Below are 21,945 nucleotides of genomic sequence, written 5' to 3'. Positions count from 1 at the left end.
GAGGACAAACGGAAGCAGGAGACCCAGAGCCAGATGCTACCGCTAGGCTACAAAGAAATCAACGAAATGGCGGACAAGATCAACGCACCGCAGTGTATCGTTGCACGTGGCGTTAGGCTGTTCGAGGAAACGCACGAAGCCCCGATACTGCAGCACCGTTCGATCGCAGCTAGCGCGGCGGCCTGTCTGTACATTGCTTGCCGCTTGGAAAAGGCTCCGAGGACGTTCAAGGAAATTTGTGCCGTCAGCAGCATTAGCCGGAAAGAGCTTGGTAACTGCTTCCTGCGCATCGTCAAGGTCAATCAGATGTCCATCGGTCGGATCACGACGAACGACTTTATACCGCGGTTTTGTGCAAAACTCGGTATGTATTACTTTGCCGGCTCAGACAGCGCTTATGTCGGAGGGCTTTCAGGAACATGTTTGTTTATAGGTTTGCCTTCTAAGGTACATCGTTGGGCGAGTCACATTGCTCGGAAGGCAACGGAAATCGGCTTGGTTGCTGGCCGGAATCCGATCTCCGTGGCGGCCGCTGCCATCTTCGTGGCATCGCAGGGATCCGACAGCAGGAAAACGGTGAAGGAAATCTGTGGCATTTCCGGTGTGAGCGGGTCCACCATCAGGCACTTGTACCGGTTGATGTGCCCATACGCCAAAGAACTGTTTCCCGAGAATGTGAAAGACTCCGCTACGCTCCACGATATGCCGCGCCACCACGAAGCATATGGTTGACTTAGCATTGATAATAATACGATTACCTTTTGCTTCTCCATGTAGTCGCGACATTAGGTACAGACTGCACCGAAAGGTGGTTGTATTAAATAGTTTATTTTCATACATAGTTTGATTTCTGGGTTTGTCCTTACTTTAGAATAGGATGAAATGAAAAGAGCTTTTGTACAACACATCATGTTACTTCATGTACTTGGTTTCCATCATACGAGTTAATACTTTTCAGTTACGCGAACCTTTTCGAATTCGAAAAATTCACCATCGGATGCTGTTCGGCCACACGTGCTACGGTTCAGTAGATACTTTCCGGCAATTGTGCCTAGCTCCGTGCTAGGGAACGAATGCGGACATCGTGGAATACGAGTATAGGGTTTTTACTGATTTCTTTCTAGTTTTACTTTCGTCATGTTGTAGCTATCAAGGGATGTGTACCAAAATTTGTTATCAAACAACGCTTGTTCCTCTATTGTTTGAGCTGATCGACCCGCGAGTGCGCGAGTCGCGTTTCTATCGGGTTTGTGTGTCGGCGTCGTGCCAAATGGGTGCGGAATATGATACAGACAAATATTGTCGATCGGGTTTGCGTTTGTAACTATCGTTTGAGATTCGTACGGCATATTTATGTATGTTTTAGTATGCTCACTATCGTCCGATGCTGCACCACACGCCGCATAACATAAGATTAGTTCAAACATACAAACTTTTGTTACGTATGGAAAACAGACGCTAAATACTTTCAATACTGCTTGAGGATGCGATTCAACAGTGGGAAAAGATAAATGCTTCCGTAAATGCCGCACCACCTCAACGGAGCGGAATTAATGTACAAAACATCTAGAATCTAGCTGAACAAAAAACCCTGCGAACTACACTTTACCGTGCGTTCCGCCACATCGCACATCGGATCTTGGATATATCGTGGTCAACGACACCTCCGGCCGTTGAAATGTTTGATCGAAGGATTTGATATATTTTGTTGAAAGGTTTTATAAACCGTCGCCTTGCAGGGACTTTCGTGTTTGTTTTCCAATTTATTTACTACAGTATTGCTTTACTGAACAGAAAAGCGCAAACGAAACACCACCGGTGGTGGTTGATTTAAGTATGTGTCCCTTATCGATTAGTTTATATTCGTTTTCGAAGGTGTCGAGCGCCTTCGTTTAAGTGTATTTGATTCTGCTGCTGTATTGCTGCGAAACAGGTATGCTCCTCAGTCGAGTTGGTAAGTAGGTTTTTGATATTTTTGAGTAATACAAGAATGCTGCCAAAATGGGAGATTTGTGGAGCTAGAAAAATGCCCAACCAAGGTGTATCGCTTTTGTTGTTGTTTGAGTTTGTGTTTCTTTCTTCCGTCTTCAGTATAATGCTGTTGCCGCCGAATCAACCAGCGTGTTCGCCGATCGCCCTACTCCCGCGCGCGGTGGCCAATTCGCTCTCTCAACAACAGAGCACAGCTTGCACCTCTATTCGTGTTTGTATATTTTTATCGCATTTGGTATATTTTGACTAGTTTTGAAACGCCCACTCGGCACTCCGTTGCAACAAAAGCCCCAAAATGGCCTCAAAATGGCCCTACAAATGTCTTCAGTTAATGTCTTGATCGTTGATTTACCGGCAGTATGCTTGTGTTTAAAAATTGTTGCGTTTGCGTTTCAATTCGTTCGTTCTACGTTCGTTTTGGCGACTTTGTGTCTTGAAAAAGCTTTCCTAAAACTATCCGACCCGTGGATCTTGAATACTGTGCGGATTGGGCCGTGGATTGCGCCATCTTTTGCCATGTTTGGTCGTAAATGAAATGATCTTTCGGTTTTTTCCACACTCACACGACGCACTCTGGCCGTTTTACTCAAATTATTGTTTCCGTTTGATGTAGGCTTATCTCGTGTTTGGTTCGGAAATAAGCGATTGGAGTCATTCGTGGTGGATGTTGCCGATGATAACCAGTGTTCACCAGCGCAAGATGAATGAGAATAGTGTCCTAAACGATCGCCAGGAAACAGCATTCCAGTGTTCCATAAAACTTAGACTCCCGGAGATAGTTCAATTCCTCTAGCCAGTGACAGTGACGTAGAATTAGGTGCATTCGAAATGTAGACGACGCGTGGTCTAGCCTGCCGATGGATCGCCGCAGAACTTTTCCGCCATCACGGAGAGCACATGCTCGAATTTGGCGTGCCGTTCGTCGGCCGGTACCAGCGCACCCTTGCTGCCCCAGAGGAACTTCATCTGAAACTCGGTCCTGGTGCACACAATAAAAGCTCAAATTAGCGCGCCAATTTTTGGCCATCGCAATGCCTTACCTAAAAGCGTCCTCCATCAGCGGGTCGAACCGGCCAGTGTCCTGCAGTATGGTTTGAGCATTCTTTCTGTACAGCGAGAGGTTGTTGATGAAGCTGCGGGCCGCATCGAGGTGTGCGAACAGAACGGAGAATCCAAAATCTTGCGTAATCGTTTCCCAGGGTGTCACGCAGGAGGCCACCAGCGATGGGCAAGGTGAAGTGGGTGTAGCTAAACGTCACGGTCATAAAAGAATAGCTGCTTACTTCCGAAGAATAACGAAACATTCTTCCCGAACCTACCGAAGACATCGTTGATCGTGCGGTCCTTGACCAGTATGTAGGGCAGTACGTGCGGAATGGTCGTGTTGGGAGCCTGCGGATTGGAGCAGTCGTTCATGCTGTTCATCGTCGGTCGCAACTTGGCCTCGAAGTTGAAAGCACTGTCGGTGAACTTTTGGCGCAGCGTATGCCAGGTCGACTCGAGCCTTTGGATCTGTGGGGTCGGGAGCACCAGACGATGGGTTAGCTTGTGCCATCCGGGGTGGCCGCGTATGGTACCCACCTGTGGCATCGAAAGGCCCAGCATGATGGCACTGAACCCGAACAGGTTACCCAACGCAGTTTTCGTCTCGACCGCCACCTGGATCCACTTGTTGAGCGTTTCGGCCCGCTCGAGGTCACTCTGGCAGGTGAGAATGGTAACAGCCACCAGCAACTTCATGCACTCGGTGCGCTCGATGAGGTCCGCCCGGTACTGGCGGCCCTGCTCGAGGGTGATGAGCTCCAGTCCGGTGCAGTTCAGCGGGTCATCCTTTCGGTTTTCGTCCTTGTCTGCGGCCCGGCAACGATACGGCACCGTGTAAGTCTGTGTGAGATTGTCCCTGATTGGACCACCTTACCTAGTATTAGTCCTATGTCAACCCGCGTCAGATGATTCGCAATGACCCGCGATCCGGACTCGCAAAGCATCATCCGGAAAGTGTTGAGCGTACCGCTGTCCAGTGGTTTGCAGTCACAGAACGGCAGCAGCAGCGTGTTGAAGTTCTCCAGATCGTACCGGGACGTCTGCTCGAAGGTGGGAACGTGCATCGCCAGCAATGCTTCCTCCGCCGCGACCGGATCGAACTCCAAGTGCGACCGGAGCGTCACCGACGAAAGGGACGTGGGGATGAACCGTGGATTCTTTAGCACGACCCCTCCGGCCCGATGTGGCAGTGCCAGATCCTCGCCGGTGGCGGAACTCTGTGCCGAATCGCCGGACCCATTGCCTGAATCCGAGCCCGACGGATGGTACGACGTTATCGCTGCCCGACCGTGACCACCCTGCTGTCCGGCGTGGCTGTCGGAGTCCTTGAGAGAGTCGCGCCGCTGGAGCGTTCCGGCACTCCCGGCGCCCCGGATCGGTTTCGGCGGTGGACTCGGTGGCCCCTCATCGTTTTCGGCAAACTGTTGCTGCTCGATGCAAGGGCTAAGCGAATGCTCGCTCGACTCTTTGTTGATACTGGAACCGCGCGAGCCCGAAAGCTTACCGTGCGAAGATCTGAGACTCGCCGACCGTGCCAACGAGCCGCTGCTACCCTTCAGTGCGACGGCATCGATCGAGTTGGATCGTGAGGTCGTTTGCGACTTTACCACTCCGTCCGCACTGGAACTTTTCTCATCGCCCGACGCTCCCCGTCCACCGTTGGCCACCTGGTCGCCGTGGATGACTCCGTCGGCACTGTTACACTTTTCGCCACCAGCGCCATCCACTAGCCGTGATGGTTTCCCGGCCCCCGGTTTTCCATCCGTTCCACCGGCGTGGTTCCCGATTACACCGTCGGCGCTGCAGTACCGCTGCTGGACTCCCTGGGCACCGTGGAGTGGCGTGAGGGACTGAGAGCGTTGCTTTTTGCTCGGTAACCGCGGCGGCGTTTCGCGCTTGGTACGCGGCGGTGACGACATGGGACTTCGGTAGGAGTTCGTCTGCTGCGTGTAGGGATTATACCTGCAAGAAGCGGGTTAAGAAGCGGGTTGTCAATCCAGTTAAGAGCGGTGCAGAGTGCGTATGTCCGGCTTACCTAAACCCAGGCGATGATGGTACGGGCGAGGGTGAGTTGAGCGGGCTCGGCCCCCGGATACCGGCCACGCCGGCCACATTCTGGGGGCACTTGCCGGCGTAAAACGACAGCGGGTACGTTCGGTTGCACGGACACTGAATTCGTGCCCCAGAAGCGGCCGATATTGATTTTCCTGCAAAACGTGGGCGAGATGTGGATTAGTGCACCGTACCGGGCCATGTCCGAACGAGTCCGATCGACTTACCCGAGCCGACGTAGAAGGTAATCAAGTCAGGAACTGTATCGTAGGCATCATCTTCGAACTGATACTGGACTCGCTCGTATACGGTTTCCGGTTGTAGCAGCAGCTGCGGGGGAGACATGAGAAAATACGCACAATATAGGTCGATGCGAACCAGAGAACTTCGACCCCGACCCCGGTCGTATCTACAGTGACACCGACGTCGACAGTAATGAAGCGCGTAATGAAGTTACTTTTCTCGTCGTTGGTCGTCTGCGACAGGCATGCAGCTCATTATTTTCACACTCAATCGAGTAGCTCCTTCGAAGCCTTCTAGTATCGATGGGAGAGTTTAGATTCAGATTCGGTTGAGTCAATTTTGTCAAAATTGAAGTAAAAAAATTAATATTTTGTCGAATCGACGATCCCACTGACATTCGGTGTCTTATCTTAGCATAGCCTACTCGGATAACCGACGACGTCAAATACTAAAGGTTGCGATGCTTCAAGACAAGACGCTTTCAAGACACAAATTTTCTCAAAATAATGGTGAATGGTTTCTGATTTATTTTTGCTGAACTGAGTTTCATCTCTTAAAAATCGAACCCAACAATGGTGAAAAATGATGGCCGATTGATCCACCATTTATAATCTGCAGGAACATATCGAACCATCTCGCGAAGCACTTCCGGCAGCAAGCGTCTTTGCAGCCAAGCCCGGCGCTACCCTCATCCAAAGCATCTTTTCTCCGGGGCTCCCGGTTATTGGTTCGTTAGGTTTCAAGTGATCGATCATAATGTTATTTGCCGTTCGCTCGTGCTCCGTTCTCCCGAACCCAACGAAACCTTTCGCTGGTGCTATCGGCACGGAACTCGACAAACCCTGCCAAGAATACGCAAATAGGAATGGAAGCTAATGGAATGCCGAACTCGTCGGCACACCAATCATGGTCCGAATGTGGTTCGGTTGCTGCTTCTGATCCAATTGTGGGCGTCCGCAAGGACACGGATTGACATGTTAATGATGGCCCAACATACATATCCCTCCGATGGGATCTTTTGTGTGCCCGCACTTCAAAAGATTTTTAATTAACGACTATTGATTGGAGAGCCTCGCTCGTTATTCAATTTGGCCGCATAACGACTCAACTTTTGCGTTACTGAGCCAAACTAGTCCATCAGTCACGTGGTGTGCTGTTTGAAATATTGATGACTGTGCCTAAGAGTATGGATTGGATAACATTCTAACGCAACATCGCAATAGAAAAGGGACAGCGGTTCTTCATTGTTGCCCTCAAACTTAGCACCAGTCAAGGGCCATCGTCCGGTGGGCTTTGTTTTGCCATCCACCACCCATCGACGCGTTTGACGAGGCCACTTCACACCCAACCTGGTTAGTTGCAACTAATTAAATGTCTCTCAATTTGAGACGAGATAAAAGTTCTTCTCCGGCGAGAAGCTGTTCCCGAGAGCTGTTTGCTGTCCACTTACTCGCCCCGCTACAGACCCGTATTGGAACAAAATGAACACTGCGGCCGTCTCGCGTGTGCCTTAAGTGGTTGCTGTCAAGATCGGAAGGGGCCAACGGGGTCCGGGCCGGAACCAGAAGGACCACTAATAGGCACACGGCCGGCGTCAGCTCGCCGACCAACGGACACGGCACGGCACGGCAGTTAGCCAGATGCTCCCGCAAAACTCGACGCTGCGAGTCAAGCCTTCATAGCTGAAGCAGCTTGTAATCTGCGGATGTTTTCTCTTCGCTCAAGAACCACCTCGCTCGGAGGGCGTGGTAGTTGGCACGGAGGACGAAAAATAAAGCAGTTAAAATCTCAAGACTTGCCGACTTGGCCGGCCGTTCGCTGGGCAGCACTGCCATATGGCAACGGCCGCGCTCGGCTGCAAGAGTGGTGTGCCAGAGTGCGCTCATGCACTGGAAACTTTTGCACGTGATTTTCTTGATTCTTCCGGTAAGTCCAAAAGGAACTGGATGTGAACTACTGACTAACGGAAGAGTAAACGTTTTACAGTCAGCTGGTGGAATGGGACTGAAGATGGCCAACTTTTGGTGTGCAGTGTTATGTAAATGAATTGCTGCCGCTAAGTTATGGACTTAAGTTTTGTTGGTTTCCCACCAGACAGACAGAAGGAGACAGTTTCCAGTTCTTGTTTCTAATCGGATTAGGAAAGGTTCTTTGAAAGCTTTATAAATTTCCCGAATCCCGGAAATTTCTCGTCAAGATGCGCCCGAAACGTCGCATGAAATTCACCAAAGAGCAGCGCTATGCTATTTAGAAGCTAATTGAAAAATGTGTCAAATGGAGACGCCTGGTAGCGAAATGGAGGCGCATGGTACGCCCAACGCTTGCCCCAGCAGCCCTGCATCATTGATTGACAGCTCACCTTATTGATGACGAAGTGTAGCGTGGGTCCCTTCGTTTTGCACGTCAGGACGTAGTTCCCGGGCTGGGAAACGCAATCGCGCACCAGGAAGTCACCCTCCTGCTGGACAATCTCTTCGGCCCGCTGGCGTGGGATCGGACCGTGGTACCAGGCGTGGGACCGGAGGTCCCGCGAATCCAACGACAGCTCCCATTCGAGGGCCTTCTTCAGTGCCACTGCTTCGTTGCCACCGTCCGGTGTCGTTTCCTGTAGAATCGGGAGCCATTTTGAAAGTTTTATGTACATTTCATAACGGAGTGATTAAGGGACGGCCACTGCCATCCGATGACGGTTACTTACCATATCTAACAGATCGCCACAGCTCTTACTTTGTTTCGGGGCGGCCGGCGTCAGACAGGCATAGCTTAATGGGTGCAATGGGACAGAAAGAAAACAAGATTAGCTTCATTTTGCAGTCCGTTATTCGACGGCAATTCGAGGCAAGACGTTGAAAGGAACATTTCCAAGCCTTGGGTTGACATTTGTAAAGCTTCCGATCGAATTTTATCACAATTTTAACAGTAAAGATCCATACACTCGGCCGAAGGAGACTCGTCGGTAAACGCATACAAACAGTGTATTGAACCCAACGAATAGATTTACCCTAACCGTTACTGGCCGAGAGCTGGCATAAATTGGCAATACCAATAGCTGACAATCGGACTTTATGGAGCGAATCGTCTCGGACAGTATAACCGATGAGCCACACATCCAATCAACCCACGGCAGATACGGAACCGGGGGTCCGATTGCTTTAGCAGTGCACAATTCCACACATCGTACCATTAGCAGGAATGGTGTAGATTCCCCCACGGATACTGGTTTAGTGTCCTGCCGTTGGATGTCATCGCTAACCTGGCGACCGTTCGTGGCGACCACCGTTCGCTCGGTTGGAAACTGCCATTAAACCTCCATCACCGGACGAACCGGGGTTCGTTCATTGCTTTTTGAATCCTTTTTGCCAACGACGCCAATTTCGTGAGAGGTAAATAAAGTAAACGCTGTCGGAAACGTTTCGAACGAACATTCAATTAAATGTGCGGCCGAGAACACAGCGCGACAACTCCCGGTCCGGGACGCCTCAGTCTGGCGACGTTACGGAAGGTTTTGGAGTGGATGAGAGATTGGGCGAGCAAAACAATAATTGATCCAACTTGGACGTAACCGATAGCCGCGAACACAACAGTTAGCTAGCATTTTGAGGACACGCCATCGGCGTTTAACTCTCGGCAAAAACAAAATGACTGCCAGTGGTCAGCATTTGTCTGGTGTTCCAGGGCGACCCCGGAGTCGCACCACAGTAACGGATGCGCGCCATACAAGACGCCCGGTGGGGATACTTTTTTCCTAAAACGACTTTCGTCCTTTACGTCGGTTGAATTTTTATCGTGCGTCGCCGAGCTTTCGCAGAATTGTTGCTTCGGACATCGTTCGTCCTGTTGGTTCTGCCGCGGGGCACCGCTAGCCGACGTCCGGTGTTTGCTTTCATGACACCAACCGGACAAGCGACAGTGGACCACCGTGTACCGTTGCATTCCTCAGAAAAGGTTAGGGCCAGGGCCCAAATGGTCAGCAGGTACGGGCGCGTCGAGGTGGTTTGCGATTTGATTTGTTCACTTGGGCGAGCTGGGAAATTCGCTCATAATTATTCGCTGTTGATGTTTTGGCTGGTCGGCTTTTTGTCGGTACGCCCGGGCGACGGCAAACGGATGGACTTTTGGCCCCTGTGGGACGCTGTGAACGTGAGAAGGACGTTAATGACGCCTCCGGGGCGTAAGAGGAGACTCGCCCCCGGTGGGAATGTAATTTCATGCTTCACGCTCGGCAAACTTTACTCCATCCTTTGGTGTTTCGCAGCGTAGGTCGCTAGAAGTGCAATAAAAGTTTGTTTAATCCTTTGCTGCGGTCCAGGGACAACACTAAATGAAAAGGTTGCGTACACAGTTTGCGTTGGCAGCAGGACAATAAAACAGAAACAATTCGTCATTACGAACAAGTTAGGTCTTTGTTACATTAACTGTTCGGAGTTTTTACTCCACAGGAAGTAATGATGGCTAAAGGATACGGGCGCAACAGTTAAACGAAATGAGCAACAACCCATCGCAGCGTTGGCGAAAAATCTATTGTTTGCTTCGTTTTCACTAATGACACAGAGCACAAAGCTCGGTGGGCATTTATGGTTGACCTTTCAAGCCAACATTCAGCGCTTTATTGCTTCCGCGTGCCTTTTCAAGCGAACAGAACACAACGTTTGCCTGTTGTTTGGCTAATTTATTGAAAATACATTCCCAATTTTATCCGCCAACTTCCGACAGTTCCCATTTTTATTAAAACTTCACTTTGGGGTGTGTAAATGTTTAAAATGGCGAATGCAAAGCACTGCCTGCCGATAAGAAAGGAGCTTATGAATGACCACAACAAAAAGGATTTGGCACCGAAGCCACGAGCCATCAATGGTCGTGGTAATTCCAACGTGCACAGGAACCCAGCAGCAAGGACCGTGCGGTCCAAGGTGACTCAACTGGAGCAGTTTGCACTCCATGCGATGAAACCGCAATCATGCACTGCCCAAACCACCCGGCCACTCGGTTCTTTGTCCGGTTAAAGTGTTATTGGTTTCGGAGCGATGGGTTTTTCCACACAGCATGACGGCATACAGCTCATGACTTCCCTCTGCAACACTTGGTAGAAGTTTTTGTTAATCGCCCATTTTCACCGCCCATTAAGGCAGACCAAGAAGATCAATCACCGTCAAGTGGTGGATAAAATTTTGCCACTCAAGTGTTTCGGTCGAAAATTCACAGGTTATCAGGTCAGGTTTTATGGTTAAATTATGCACCCTTGTGCGGCGTATTTTTGCGTGCAAACAAACGTCACTTTCGCCGTGAAAGTGGAAAACCTTCTAAATGCGACCAACATCTGCTGCTCATCGATAAGCTCGACGGACCCGACGCCCTCCTGTAACCCCCTCCGTGCTAAGGACAAATAAGACACAGCCAATCGCGGCGCTCGCCCCGTGGAACGTTTGGCCGTCGTTGAATTATTCATACTCGGCAACCCCTTGCACGTGCTCATTACGGGCAAAAAGTTGTATAAATAAATCGGCGAGTCAAGAGGAAGCCTCGCCGGGAACACGGAAATGCGCCGACGGATGCATCAGACGGAATAAATTACGTGTCCCGGATGCTGGAAGCCGGCAAAACATGGCACAAGAAGCGGTAACGGTTTCAGTCATTTTCCGCGGCTATATTGCGTGCCACGTTTCCACGTTTGCTCCTTAATTCTGGTTGACACGGCGCAGACGACGAGTCAATTTTGATGCTCCCGAGGACCTACGAACGACGGAATGACGAGGCTGGGGTACTAATCTGAAGCATCAGTCCGTCCGTCCGCCCGTCATGGCGCATTCTGTTAGGTGTTGAGGTTTATTGATTTTTTACTTATGCGCCCATTCATAAAACAGAAGCTAAGCACGCCCGGGTTGGCCTGATGCCCATCGGGAGTATCTTTTACGATGAAGATAAGAACATTATGCGATATTAAAATATGGTTCACCCTAAGAAAAAAGGGGGAAACCCCTCGGAACCGATGCGTGATGCGGATGTTTATGCTGCGTTTTTATGAAACAAACACTCGAAGGGTCACTCACAAGGTGCACTTCTTGTTTCAGTTGGTGTTTTCATATTTCAGATAAAATAAAGTCTTAGCATAATTTTGTTAACATTAATTTTCCATTAATTACATTCCAAAAATGCCCTAAATCTTTTGTTTGACTGTGGGCTGCTCCATTGTGGTTCTGTTACGACAGCGAAGGCACAACAGTACCGGTTCCGGACCACGACCGTACCGTAGGAAAAAAGCCCAACTCATTGCACCCAACTCCGTTGGGACGTGGAAGGTGTGAAAAGTACTTTTCACTTTGTTTCGCGCCTTGTGGCCAGAAAGTTCACACTTCCCAAGCGTTTGGTGGATGCAAAAACGATGACGAATGAGAATCTTTCCGCTTCCGCTTTCACGAGGGGTGGTGGCTCACCGGCGCCATTTCGTATGCGCCACGGCGGAAGGATTTACGAGGAAGCCGTGTGCAGCATCAAAATTCAGAACGTACCTTCCGTGGCCCGTGGCCGTCTTCAAGTAGTTGCACAGTGCATTTTCATTAACTATTTATCGACTGAGCAAACAGTGGCCCGGCTACCCAAGCAAGGTGCCAAAAAGGTGTAGACCGGACCGTTTACCTTGTGGTAACCGGGGCGGACGGACAAAAAACGAGGGCATTTTGCCTGCCGGCACTACACGAGGGCACCGACCTGGCAGACGAGGTTAGAATAATGTTCATCTAACTAACTAAGTATTACCGAAGCTTACCGACAATTTAACCGAAGTACTTTCGTTGGTCATTTACAGGAAAATGTCGCCGGTTTTGTTAAACATTATAAACTGTGCCGAACATTAATTAAGGATTACTCCGCGAGGCACTACATAATGATTGCACCCCATTCTATTAACTTAAGCAAGATTACATTCTAAAAATCCTCTTAAGGTCTCCCTCCCGGTGCTCATGAGGTTATTATCTAATCCCATTTCGGGTCACCGGTACGCGGCGGGGTTTCTTCATTGTTATCGCCGCCTTCAGTTGCGCGGAACGGTGCCATGTAATTAATTCTACATCGTCCAAAACGCTCCCTTCGGCTGTATCGAATGCCTGCCGAGAGGTCTTCAAGTAGTCATAAAATTAAGTGCGCTGCCAGTGGAAAACAGGCATTCCACGGCGCGGTGGCCACCGAAACTAGCCGCCTGCAGGAGCACCGCCCGGAGTTTTTATTATCACTTTTTTTTCTCATTTCAACACTAGACCCTCCGAAATTGCGGGCCGCGGGAAATTAATCGAACCCGCCGTCGCTCCCTTTCGAACAGAAAGGCCACCACGGGGGGCGCCAGAAATCCCTTCGGAGGCCCCCGTGAAAAGCCTGCTTTCCGGGAAGAGCAAAAATGTAAAAAAAAGAACGCAGACCGTACGGATTCGAAAGGAAACGGTTTCATTTAGTTGCAGTTTTCTGCGCCCCCCGTGGCGGGGGCCCTTTTACCGGAAAGGATGGTCTCGGCGGCTGCTTCTTTCAATATCTGCTTCCATACTTCGAGGATTCTATGTGCTTTGTGGCCACTCAGGAAAAAAAGACCTCAGACTCGGGCTCTGCATAATGATTGCTTTCCCACCGACAGAAAACCGTCGAGAAAAACGGTTCCGGAAAATGGTTCGGTGCCGCACGGTACGGCACGGTACGGATGATGTATGCGGTGGAACTGAAAAACTTGCCGCCAATGTTTTTAATATATTTCCATCGGGCCTCCGGCATTCCTTTGCCCGGTTCCCACTGTGCACCGGGTGCTGCTAAATCCTGGCCCAGCCCAGTGTATCCTGGCCCAGCCCGACAGAGCCCCAGGCGAACAAAGGATTCGCCGGCGGGCTCTGTCGGCCAGGGTGTGTGATCTGTGATTCCCTTTCAGACGAATTAGTCTGCCAGTTTGCGTCAGGAGCGAGCGACTCCCAGCGACCGGAACATCTGACACGGAATCCACAGTTGTGGCACGGGACTTGAATCCTTAATCTTCCCATTGGTCTCGGTTGTGCTTCTTGATAGTCGCAGAACGCAGTTCCGACGTTCGAGCTCGGTTTGATGTATTGAAAGTCTTATACGGTGGTGCAACTAATTGATAGCCCTTGACGGTTGGTCGTGATAACTTCGAGCCACTATTAATTGCAGACCGCGCTAAGGCAATGGCAAATATCCGGCGGTCCGGCAACCTTGGCCGAGTAACGCAAGTGTGTAACGCAATTATGATGCATCATTTGACCACCACGGGGCACCGGTCTGAAGATTGAGTTATCGATCCTCACACTCTTCAGCACCTCCGGGGGGAAACGTACACGGGGACACGGTTCCTGTGCAGGCATCGAGACGCCAGACGCAACCATGAATCATGCTTCCCTGTCTCTAGCTTAGACCCTCGCACCGACTCCAGCAACAAGGCGCAGCAATGTCCTGCGGGAGTGTGTTAGTGCTGCGATTGGCATAATGTGATTGGCGAGCGACACTCCGCGCGAGTCCTGCGAGCGCAAGGATATGTCCCGATACAGTGAGCTGACGGTGACGCTTCGGCTCCGGCATTAAACGAATCGCTACGGCTCGGTGCCCGGTGGTGGTGTAATGAATTCAATTACCACCTTTTGTTTACGTCGTTTTCCCGGGTGGTTTTTCTCCTTGCGCTGGCCCCTTTCTTTGGCCAACCCGCGCACATAATTCAATTATTCAATTGAAATCGCTCCAGCGCATCGTGGCCCGATGTGTGTCACGAGACTGGGCATAATTTATGTGCGATGCAAATTGGAATTGGAATTTTTTCTTTTGCAAAAGCACTTTAATGGGAATGCAATTTCGGGGTTCGGTGTGTACCTGTGTGGACCGGTTCCGGTGAACCGGTTGGCCCATTATAGAGCGCGCACCCAAAAACAGGTAATTCCTTTGGTCCCTCACGTTTTGCAAAGACTCATTACGAGCCCGAAAATGGTGATTAAGATTCGCCCGAGGCCAGCCTTTCGGTTCCATTCTTAACCACCGACAGGTCGGGCACAAACGACAGTTTTCCGAGACGGTTACCGAACCACTTTGCATCCGACACCGAAAAGGCATCAGGCGGCAGGTCCTAAAGCCAGCAAACCCCGGGCCACGCGCTGCGGGACAGAGAGACAGAGAGAGAGCGAGCGAGCAAAGGAGCGTCGGAAGTAAAAATAAACAAACCACAACAACGACACAACGACGCACCGACGAAAATGGTGCCAGCGTGCCTTGCTGTCCGTCCGGAGAGTCTCGCAGCCACCTGCTCCCTCTAGGCGGCCCCGTGAGTGTCCTGCGCGGCCCGAACGCCCTTCTTTAATTTTTCCCTTTTCTCTCTCTCTCCGGCTCCGATTTTCCGGCCGCTTCCGGAGAGCCGGACGGCGACTGCCGCTACGAGTGTCCACCGAACCGCGCTGCGGGCACTCTCGTGGGGCGGCTCGTAGGCTTTTCATTGATAAATTGATAAAATGGCCAGCGAATTAGATTAACCTCCCGGGCAGAGTGGGTCCCACCGTGGTCCCTTGCGGATGAAACGAAACAATAGCGAATAATGGTGGAAAGCTCTGTCAGCGGCCAAAAGCAGCAGGGCCCTTTCTGGGAGGCCGATATCTCGTGGCATCTCGTGAAGATTGCCCAACTTGTACGCGCACACACACACACACTCACATGGTGGGTCCGGGGATCTCAACGGGCGTACATGTTGATGTCTCCGAGAAGGGTGTATCCTTTTCTGCTTCGATCTGTGCGCCACTCTAGTGGCCGTGCGCCATATTATTCCTTGCCCTGCCGCGACAACTTCACTCCCGAGCAATCCGTACTTTTGGCGTTGGCCATACAATGCTGGTGGGGCGTTGTTGTCAGGCTCCACGGGCGCGGTGAGATTTTTCACGGTTTTGGCCTTTTAACTGCTCATTGTGCTCACCACCGACGATCCACTTTGGCCAGGATTTTCTCACACACGACACCACACGGATGAATTCAGAGCTTATCTCACTTTACTAACAGCACCACCAGCTTCGTGTGCCAATCCCGCAGAACCTTAGATCAGGGATCCGTTGGAGGAAAAAAACACAACACAATGGGAAGCGAAAACCGCCCAACGAGGTGACCACAAATCGCTCGCGACTACACGAGAGGCCAGGACTCGAGGACCTCGAGGAAGGCAGGGAAAACGAAGTAAAGAAGTGGAGCGAAAAACTAAACCACACACCCGCGATGCGGTTCGGCCATCCGAACGCAGGAAGATTCGACACTGGACTGAAGAACGGTCCGCTGGACTCGGTGTCTACGCAAAAAAAGCGCGAGAGTGAGCGCGGAGTCCTCGCTCAAGCAGAGTGCGAGAGAGAACCGCCCAGCGGAAGCCGCCTTTTGACGTATCCTGGGAAACGGCCGAAACAGGAGCCCCTCGGGTTGCTGCAGACGATAGCCGTGAATTTCCCTCACGTAGCGGAAAATGAGTGCTCCCCGTCAAGATGTGTGTGTGTGTGCGAGTGCAGAGTTCCCTTACGAACGAGTCCTTACGATAAGAGGCGCTTGATAAGAGACGGTACCCGCCCGGATCGTAGCTGTGTGCGTGTAGTACCCCGCGTAGTAGTACTCTACTACGCCGGGACGGACGAGCGGACGAACGGATGTGCCGAGTCGTGTGTGCCGGAAGCGAACTCGGAAGCGGGCCGCGGCCATACATTCATTCATTCCACGGCGACAAACAATCGCACCGCTGAAGGGCGCTGTTCGGGGTTGTAAAATTGCGAGAGAACGAAACTGAGAACACGTAGCCGAAGGGCCACGACCGGGCGGTGGTGGTGGTGCATCCGATGAAAAGGAAATCAGCAGTCGAGGATCCGAATTCGGGGGAACAAAAAACCGGGCAACACCCCTTCGCAGGATAAGGATTTTTTTTGTGTGGCTTCTCCGCGATATTTCTTCTCCGGCATGGTCGGCATTTTTGACGGGGACGGCGAGCCAAGGGGACGATGAGCGCGCGCGGGTTTCAATCATGATTTATGTAGTCTTCCCCTTTCTTCCCCTGCCGTACGAGAGCACGGAGTCCTTCCGAGTCCGCGATTCGGAACCCTCGGTACGTGCGTCGCACGGTTTGGTGCACCCGTTCGTGACGCCGGGGACCAGGCAAACACGGGTGCGTAGTGTAGTGCTTGCCTTTGTGATTACCGTTGTTAATTACGGTAGGTTAAAAGGGACCACGGACCATCAAGATCAGAGGCCCCGAGGCCGTCTTGGGCTGGGATGGTACAAGATGCACACCTAGCATTAGCAGTGTAATGAGTTTTGTTCTTGGACCAACCAACATGTCTCTAGTGGCTCACGCTCCTTCATTGCAGCCCGGCCCACCATCAACGGAACCCAAACAAACTGAGCCCAACGTTGCCGTTCGATGGGAACGACGTGTGGCACATGCGCACACTTTTATGAGACTCCTCGCGCGAATCCCTTCAGCAACGGTTTCACTTGGAATGCTCGATAGTAATGGAAATTTATCAAACTAACAGTTTAAGGAAATTGAGGATATCCCAACACGGAACAGGAAAACAATCCTCGAGGACCTTTTTGAATAAATTGTGCAACGAGCCACGCTGTTTGTGAAGCAACGCAGCGTGCGTCTACCTTTTTATAGCACCACCACTTAGCATGCTATAAAAAGTGTTTCGTTCTGAAGTTTTCTGAAATTTTTTCCGCTCTAAAGTTTACCGCGATTTCAAATTCCCCTTACTTACTGGCTTTCGGTTTCCGTGCCGGCCGTGCTGGGCAGTAGTGTGTCCCTGGCCCGGGCTCGATCAGCAACGGCCACACTGTGACGCATCCGTGCCCTGCGCTCGTCGCCGATTCCCGCCGTTGCTGCTGCATTCCGTTGGTTCGCCTTCGCGTTCGCCTCTGCAAAACAACAGAAAACATAAACACTCCGTTATGCGCTACAGGGTGACGTGGTGCACAGAATGTGTCCGATTAGCAAAATTTGCCCCGTTTGGGCGGCGGCACACGACGTACGCGAGACGGGAACGCAGCAGAATGCGCGCAAAACACATTGCTGCTGACGGCGCAAACTTTTCCGCATGCTTTTCGTTTGCTTGCACTTTGCGCCCGTGTTATCGAGATTTTATAAAATAATCACACGCACACACACACACGGGGGGGGTTATGTTACGGGTTGTCACCTTGTCGGTGCACGGGTTTAAAGTGATGCAAATGTCGACCGGTGCGCCCCGATCCGTCGCCTGTTTTATATTGCCCCCCGGCGGCCACTGCTTATTGGTACAGGTGTGATAAAAATCTCACTTGTCAACATGCTAAACGTTGTTGTTCTCCGAAGGTTGTTGTGTACGAAGTAATGTGGAACCAAATGGAACAAGGAACCAAATGGAATAAATGGCGTGAATAAACTTGCGTACATAAAAGTTGCAATTTTCTTAAGCCTCTTTGGGGGCGCATCCGATGGTCAGCAGCATACACTGATGAATTCATTTCACAGCCTTTCCCAGGACCCATTGGCTCATTGGCAACACTGATCCGGGATGACACGCTAGACACGCTGCAGCATCCCTTTGCGGTTCCCACTTGGTGGACCACTTTTTCAACCGTGGCCACTCGTTATCGTGACACACGCAATTTATGCGCCCGCGGTTGGCCAGGTATGCATCACCGTCGCCGTCGCCGTTGCCGTGCTGGTGATAAATTATCGCGCAAAACCTCACATCGCTTATCGCTGGACCCAAAGCCCCCGGCCTGGAGCCTCCCGGCCGGCTCACAAACACATCAATTCGACGGACCGGTAGGAACGGAAAAATAAAATGAAGTAAACCACACGGCATGTGTTGCGCGAGAAAGTATCGCAAAGCAGAAACAAAATCTGCTTCTTCGAAGGCCGCACGGGATGCGCTTCGCGAAGAAAGAACCCACGGGTCTCCGGCTGATGAGGCTGGAAGATTACGCGCTTTAATCTACTTTCAAAAATCTGCAACCCTCGGCCTCGGCTCCGGACTTATCGCCGGACAACTAGCTATCGGCTAGCAGCCTCCGGTGATGGTACTCCAAGCACGTATTGCCGTTAAATCGTCTACTTTATCGTGGGTCGGGCCCACGAGGCCTTTTTTCCCGATAGTCAAGACCCGAAACTTTTGATCGTTGGGTAGTTCATTTAATTCGCTTGGTTTTATGGGCTCATATTTTGCAGGAGGGAAAAGAAATATCTTGGTACTGTTGCACTTACCGTGGACAAGGTTCTCTCGTAGCGCAACCAAACTGCTGACGATGCGGGCCCGATGCGCGTTGTTGCGGATGCCCAGCTTTTTGACGTCCGCCTCGGAAAGAAACAGCAGCTCCTCCACGCCGTTGTACGATTTGAATTTATCTGTTCCCATCACATCCAGGAAAGTGGAACCAAACCGAAAAGGTGAAACATAATTTCCCTAACATACCTCATGCCGCTGACCGGAACTTACCACCGTACTCGGGCAAATCCAAGCGCTGCAACCATTCGGCCGTGTCCATGTGTGGCACGGCGCTGATGACCTGGGCGGCATGCTTCTTCCGGCGGCTCACCGTGCCGAACTTGTAGCTCCAGGAAATGCCTTCGAAGGTGGAGAGCACACTTTGAGAACGGAACAGCGCCATTTTCTAGGTTACGCGTGCTGCGCCGGTGGCCACACTTCACGCGACGGATGAGCTTTGTTTTTTGGGCGCGAAAATAGGAAATCCCAACAACACGACCGCACGACCCGGTGGTGCACAATAGAGTGACTGACACAATAGAATTGTGTCAACTTTCGATCGTTACTCCTTCGTCTACCTAGAAAGACTGTCGGTATTCTGTCTGCTTAAGTGAAATTATCTGGGAAACAAATCTAGGTCTTCGTCACCAAGTTTTACACATTGTAATCACCATATGGATAGCGTTCGAATGAAAAAAGGCCCTCCTTTGGCAATGCGCGATTCCTGTTGGGTCAACCATACTTGCTAAAACCACTTGCAGATAATGAGTAACGAATAGTACGAATGTGTTACACCAACCGACACTACGGGATTATAGGCCACAAATGACTGCGCAAGTCGATCGGAGGCACCGAAACCCGATCACTCGAACGCAACGCGACCGAAAGCCAACAAATGACTGCGCGAAGTGAACGAGGTCCACGGAAAGACCACCTCGCGTTCGCGCCGGCACCACTTTGCATCGCTCAGCTGACCGGCCCCACGCGGCACTAACACTACTCAACCAAGGGACAAACACTTGCGTAGCGCAACCGCAGCATTGGCGTTGAGCATATCTCTACGCAACGTGGTAGTGAGCAAAATGATTAAGCAAAATGTTTTTTTTGTATCTAAACCATTTGGTATTTAATGAGTTGTAAATGATATGCTAACAATTAACTAATCCACGATTTAACGACCTCTTGGAGAGTAAAATAACGATCATAATTTTTTGTATATTTAATCGGATCGCTGGCCTAAGAAAAAATATCAGATCAATATATCAATAAGTTGTTTATTTTGGATGAATAATCCATAAAATCGATGCCCAATGTAACATTCCACCTCAACTATGGGTTCGCAAGAACCCAACATTGTGGCTGCCCCAAGATTCATGACTTCAGTATGCGAATTGGCTGAAGATACAAAAAAAGAACTTGCCAAGGCTCTCCACCGGAGAAGCGGGCACAAAACCCAAAGCCCGAAAGAAATATCTGTCCGCAATATGGCTGGCAGATAACAACGGCTGAATTATCGGTTCCGTTTGTACTTCGGATTGGGAACGACGCGCCACGGAGGTTGTTAATTGACCGCCGACTTGCTCAGCGCACCCGAGCCCAAACATCGAAAGAAGGCTCCAAGAGCGAGCCACCAAAGGAAGCGGGCCACCCGGTCACCCGGTATGGTAACGTATAATAAAGATCAATAGTAACATAGTAAAGATCAATGTTTATTGTCGTTTTCATTCAACTGCCCGGCCCAAAAACCGGCTCCACACATGGACGGCCGCGTGCATGCTTGCTAGCCGGGTGGGCGAAATCGGATGAATGAATGGCCTCACCTCACCTGAGCACCACCCCTTTTTGCATCCAGCATACCCGCAGGCAGCGAATGGAGAACTGACTGCACACAAAAAAGGCTCCCCATAATTTCGATCCTGATCGGTTTTCGGTGCTGTTGGAGAAAATCATAACTTAAGCCGACCGAACCGATCGATGCGTCGGCGATTTATCCACTCCAAAAACCCGGTGGTGGGAGCTTTACAACTTGATTACTGGCCCATCCGAATCGGCCAGCGGAAAGCATCTGTTGGATCGATGTTTTTATCATGCTCCGACCACCCGAACACGCACTCATTACGCACCGATAATGGGCCGCACGTTGGCCGCTCGTCAATCGATAGACCTTGATTTGCGTCAGATACCGGCACAACAATCGGGGCTTCCGGGAGCTAGTTTGAGCATTTTGGACCCGGTGCCCTTAAGATTGTTAAGTTTTAGTTCCTTTTTTACCCACAATGAAACGCGTGTTCTCTGAGCTTCTCCTCGGATCGCCAACGGTTTCGGATTACGATAAATTACTTTCAATTGCTCTTGCCAACGCACGGATCGGGACTGGCACAAGATCCAACACACTGCAACGCACCGACACTTTCGCTTTTCATAAGCAATTCTGTGTCCTGCATTCTTGGTGTACGCTTACCCGGACCACAGCATGTGTGGCCTTTCGTTCGCAGCATCGATTAATACACATTATTCAATTCGCCGACGATTTCTGTCCGTGGGCGTCGGGCCAACATACCGGCAAGCTGGTAGCGCCCCGAGCTAAACGGGGCGGGTTATGTTGGGTCGCACGGTCGGTGGAACATTCCTGCCACAGACTGTGCCACCGGACAATTTACTGCTCCGCATGGTAGACAAGTGCTGCCAACGCGCACTGTGGGCATTCCCTGTTTCGCGTGATTCCAACACCATTTTCCATTTATGGGTGCAGTGATTTAAAATGATTCGCTTGCGTTGCTAAAACTCGGACATTTTAATAACAATAAAACGAGATTTAAGTATCGGCTTTAAGAGTTTGGAATGGACTTTTTCCACCCCAAACTATGGGCCGCAAACGTTTAACCCGTGTCCGCTGATGAACTCCAACAGAAGAAATTGATTATCAAACCCAGCGCAAGCCGGATCGGGCGGATAATTAAGATAAATGGAACTGATACGCGGCGGCAGTCTATTGGCCCTGCACCAATAAAACTTCTGCAACGGCACGATCGGTGATTACCGCGAAGGAGCATAAAAACGGCTTCACCTCCTTGCAAGGCGGGATGCATTTTGCATACGAAAGAAACGCGCCACAACACGGCAACTTTAGTGTGAACCCGGCACCGTGTGTATCAGGGACTGGTTGAGCAAGTTTCGCGCCAAGATAATTTCATTAGGCAGTCGGAAAGCTAATTAACGCGTTGGAGCGCCTATCGCGAGCAGATACTCGCTTCCCGCCGCGGTCTACATTACGGACCACATCATTTGGTCTGGCACCTTGCCACCCTGGGTAACTTACTCTGAGACCGCCGTTTGTCGAGCTTGCTAGTCGTTTTGCCCATCCTTAGGCCTTAGG

General features: G+C 50.8%; 2 protein-coding genes across 2 annotated transcripts; one reads left to right on the top strand and one right to left on the bottom strand.

The window, feature by feature from the left end:
* Window positions 1–33: 33 nt before the first annotated feature.
* On the top strand, window positions 34–732 carry LOC128271017 (transcription initiation factor IIB-like). Its single transcript, XM_053008447.1, has 2 exons — window positions 34–364; window positions 434–732. The coding sequence occupies exons 1-2, from the start codon at window positions 34–36 to the stop codon at window positions 730–732; spliced, it is 630 nt and encodes a 209-aa protein (XP_052864407.1).
* A 1,920-nt stretch (window positions 733–2,652) lies between these two features.
* Window positions 2,653–21,931, bottom strand: LOC128271016 (breast cancer anti-estrogen resistance protein 3 homolog). Its single transcript, XM_053008446.1, has 14 exons — window positions 21,889–21,931; window positions 18,801–18,929; window positions 18,569–18,709; window positions 17,129–17,235; window positions 15,010–15,095; window positions 8,030–8,093; window positions 7,691–7,936; window positions 5,316–5,418; window positions 5,072–5,243; window positions 3,911–4,998; window positions 3,574–3,842; window positions 3,312–3,504; window positions 3,033–3,240; window positions 2,653–2,971 (listed from the first exon to the last, which is right to left on the bottom strand). The coding sequence occupies exons 1-14, from the start codon at window positions 21,929–21,931 to the stop codon at window positions 2,839–2,841; spliced, it is 2,982 nt and encodes a 993-aa protein (XP_052864406.1). The 3' UTR covers window positions 2,653–2,838.
* Window positions 21,932–21,945: the final 14 nt, after the last annotated feature.

Source organism: Anopheles cruzii, chromosome 3 (genome assembly GCF_943734635.1).
Source record: "Anopheles cruzii chromosome 3, idAnoCruzAS_RS32_06, whole genome shotgun sequence".
NCBI lineage: Eukaryota > Metazoa > Arthropoda > Insecta > Diptera > Culicidae > Anopheles > Anopheles cruzii.
This window is presented reverse-complemented; position numbering and strand designations above follow the sequence as displayed.

Coding starts and splice junctions, on each gene's coding strand:
- LOC128271016 (XM_053008446.1), bottom strand. CDS start 21,931: ATGGGCAAAACGACTAGCAAGCTCGACAAACGGCGGTCTCAGA. Junction 5,419..7,690: donor TACACTTCGTCATCAATAAG/GTGAGCTGTCAA, acceptor TCTCCCCCGCAG/CTGCTGCTACAACCGGAAAC. Junction 3,241..3,311: donor CACGATCAACGATGTCTTCG/GTAGGTTCGGGA, acceptor CGTGACGTTTAG/CTACACCCACTTCACCTTGC.
- LOC128271017 (XM_053008447.1), top strand. CDS start 34: ATGCTACCGCTAGGCTACAAAGAAATCAACGAAATGGCGGACAAGATC. Junction 365..433: donor GCGGTTTTGTGCAAAACTCG/GTATGTATTACT, acceptor GTTTGTTTATAG/GTTTGCCTTCTAAGGTACAT.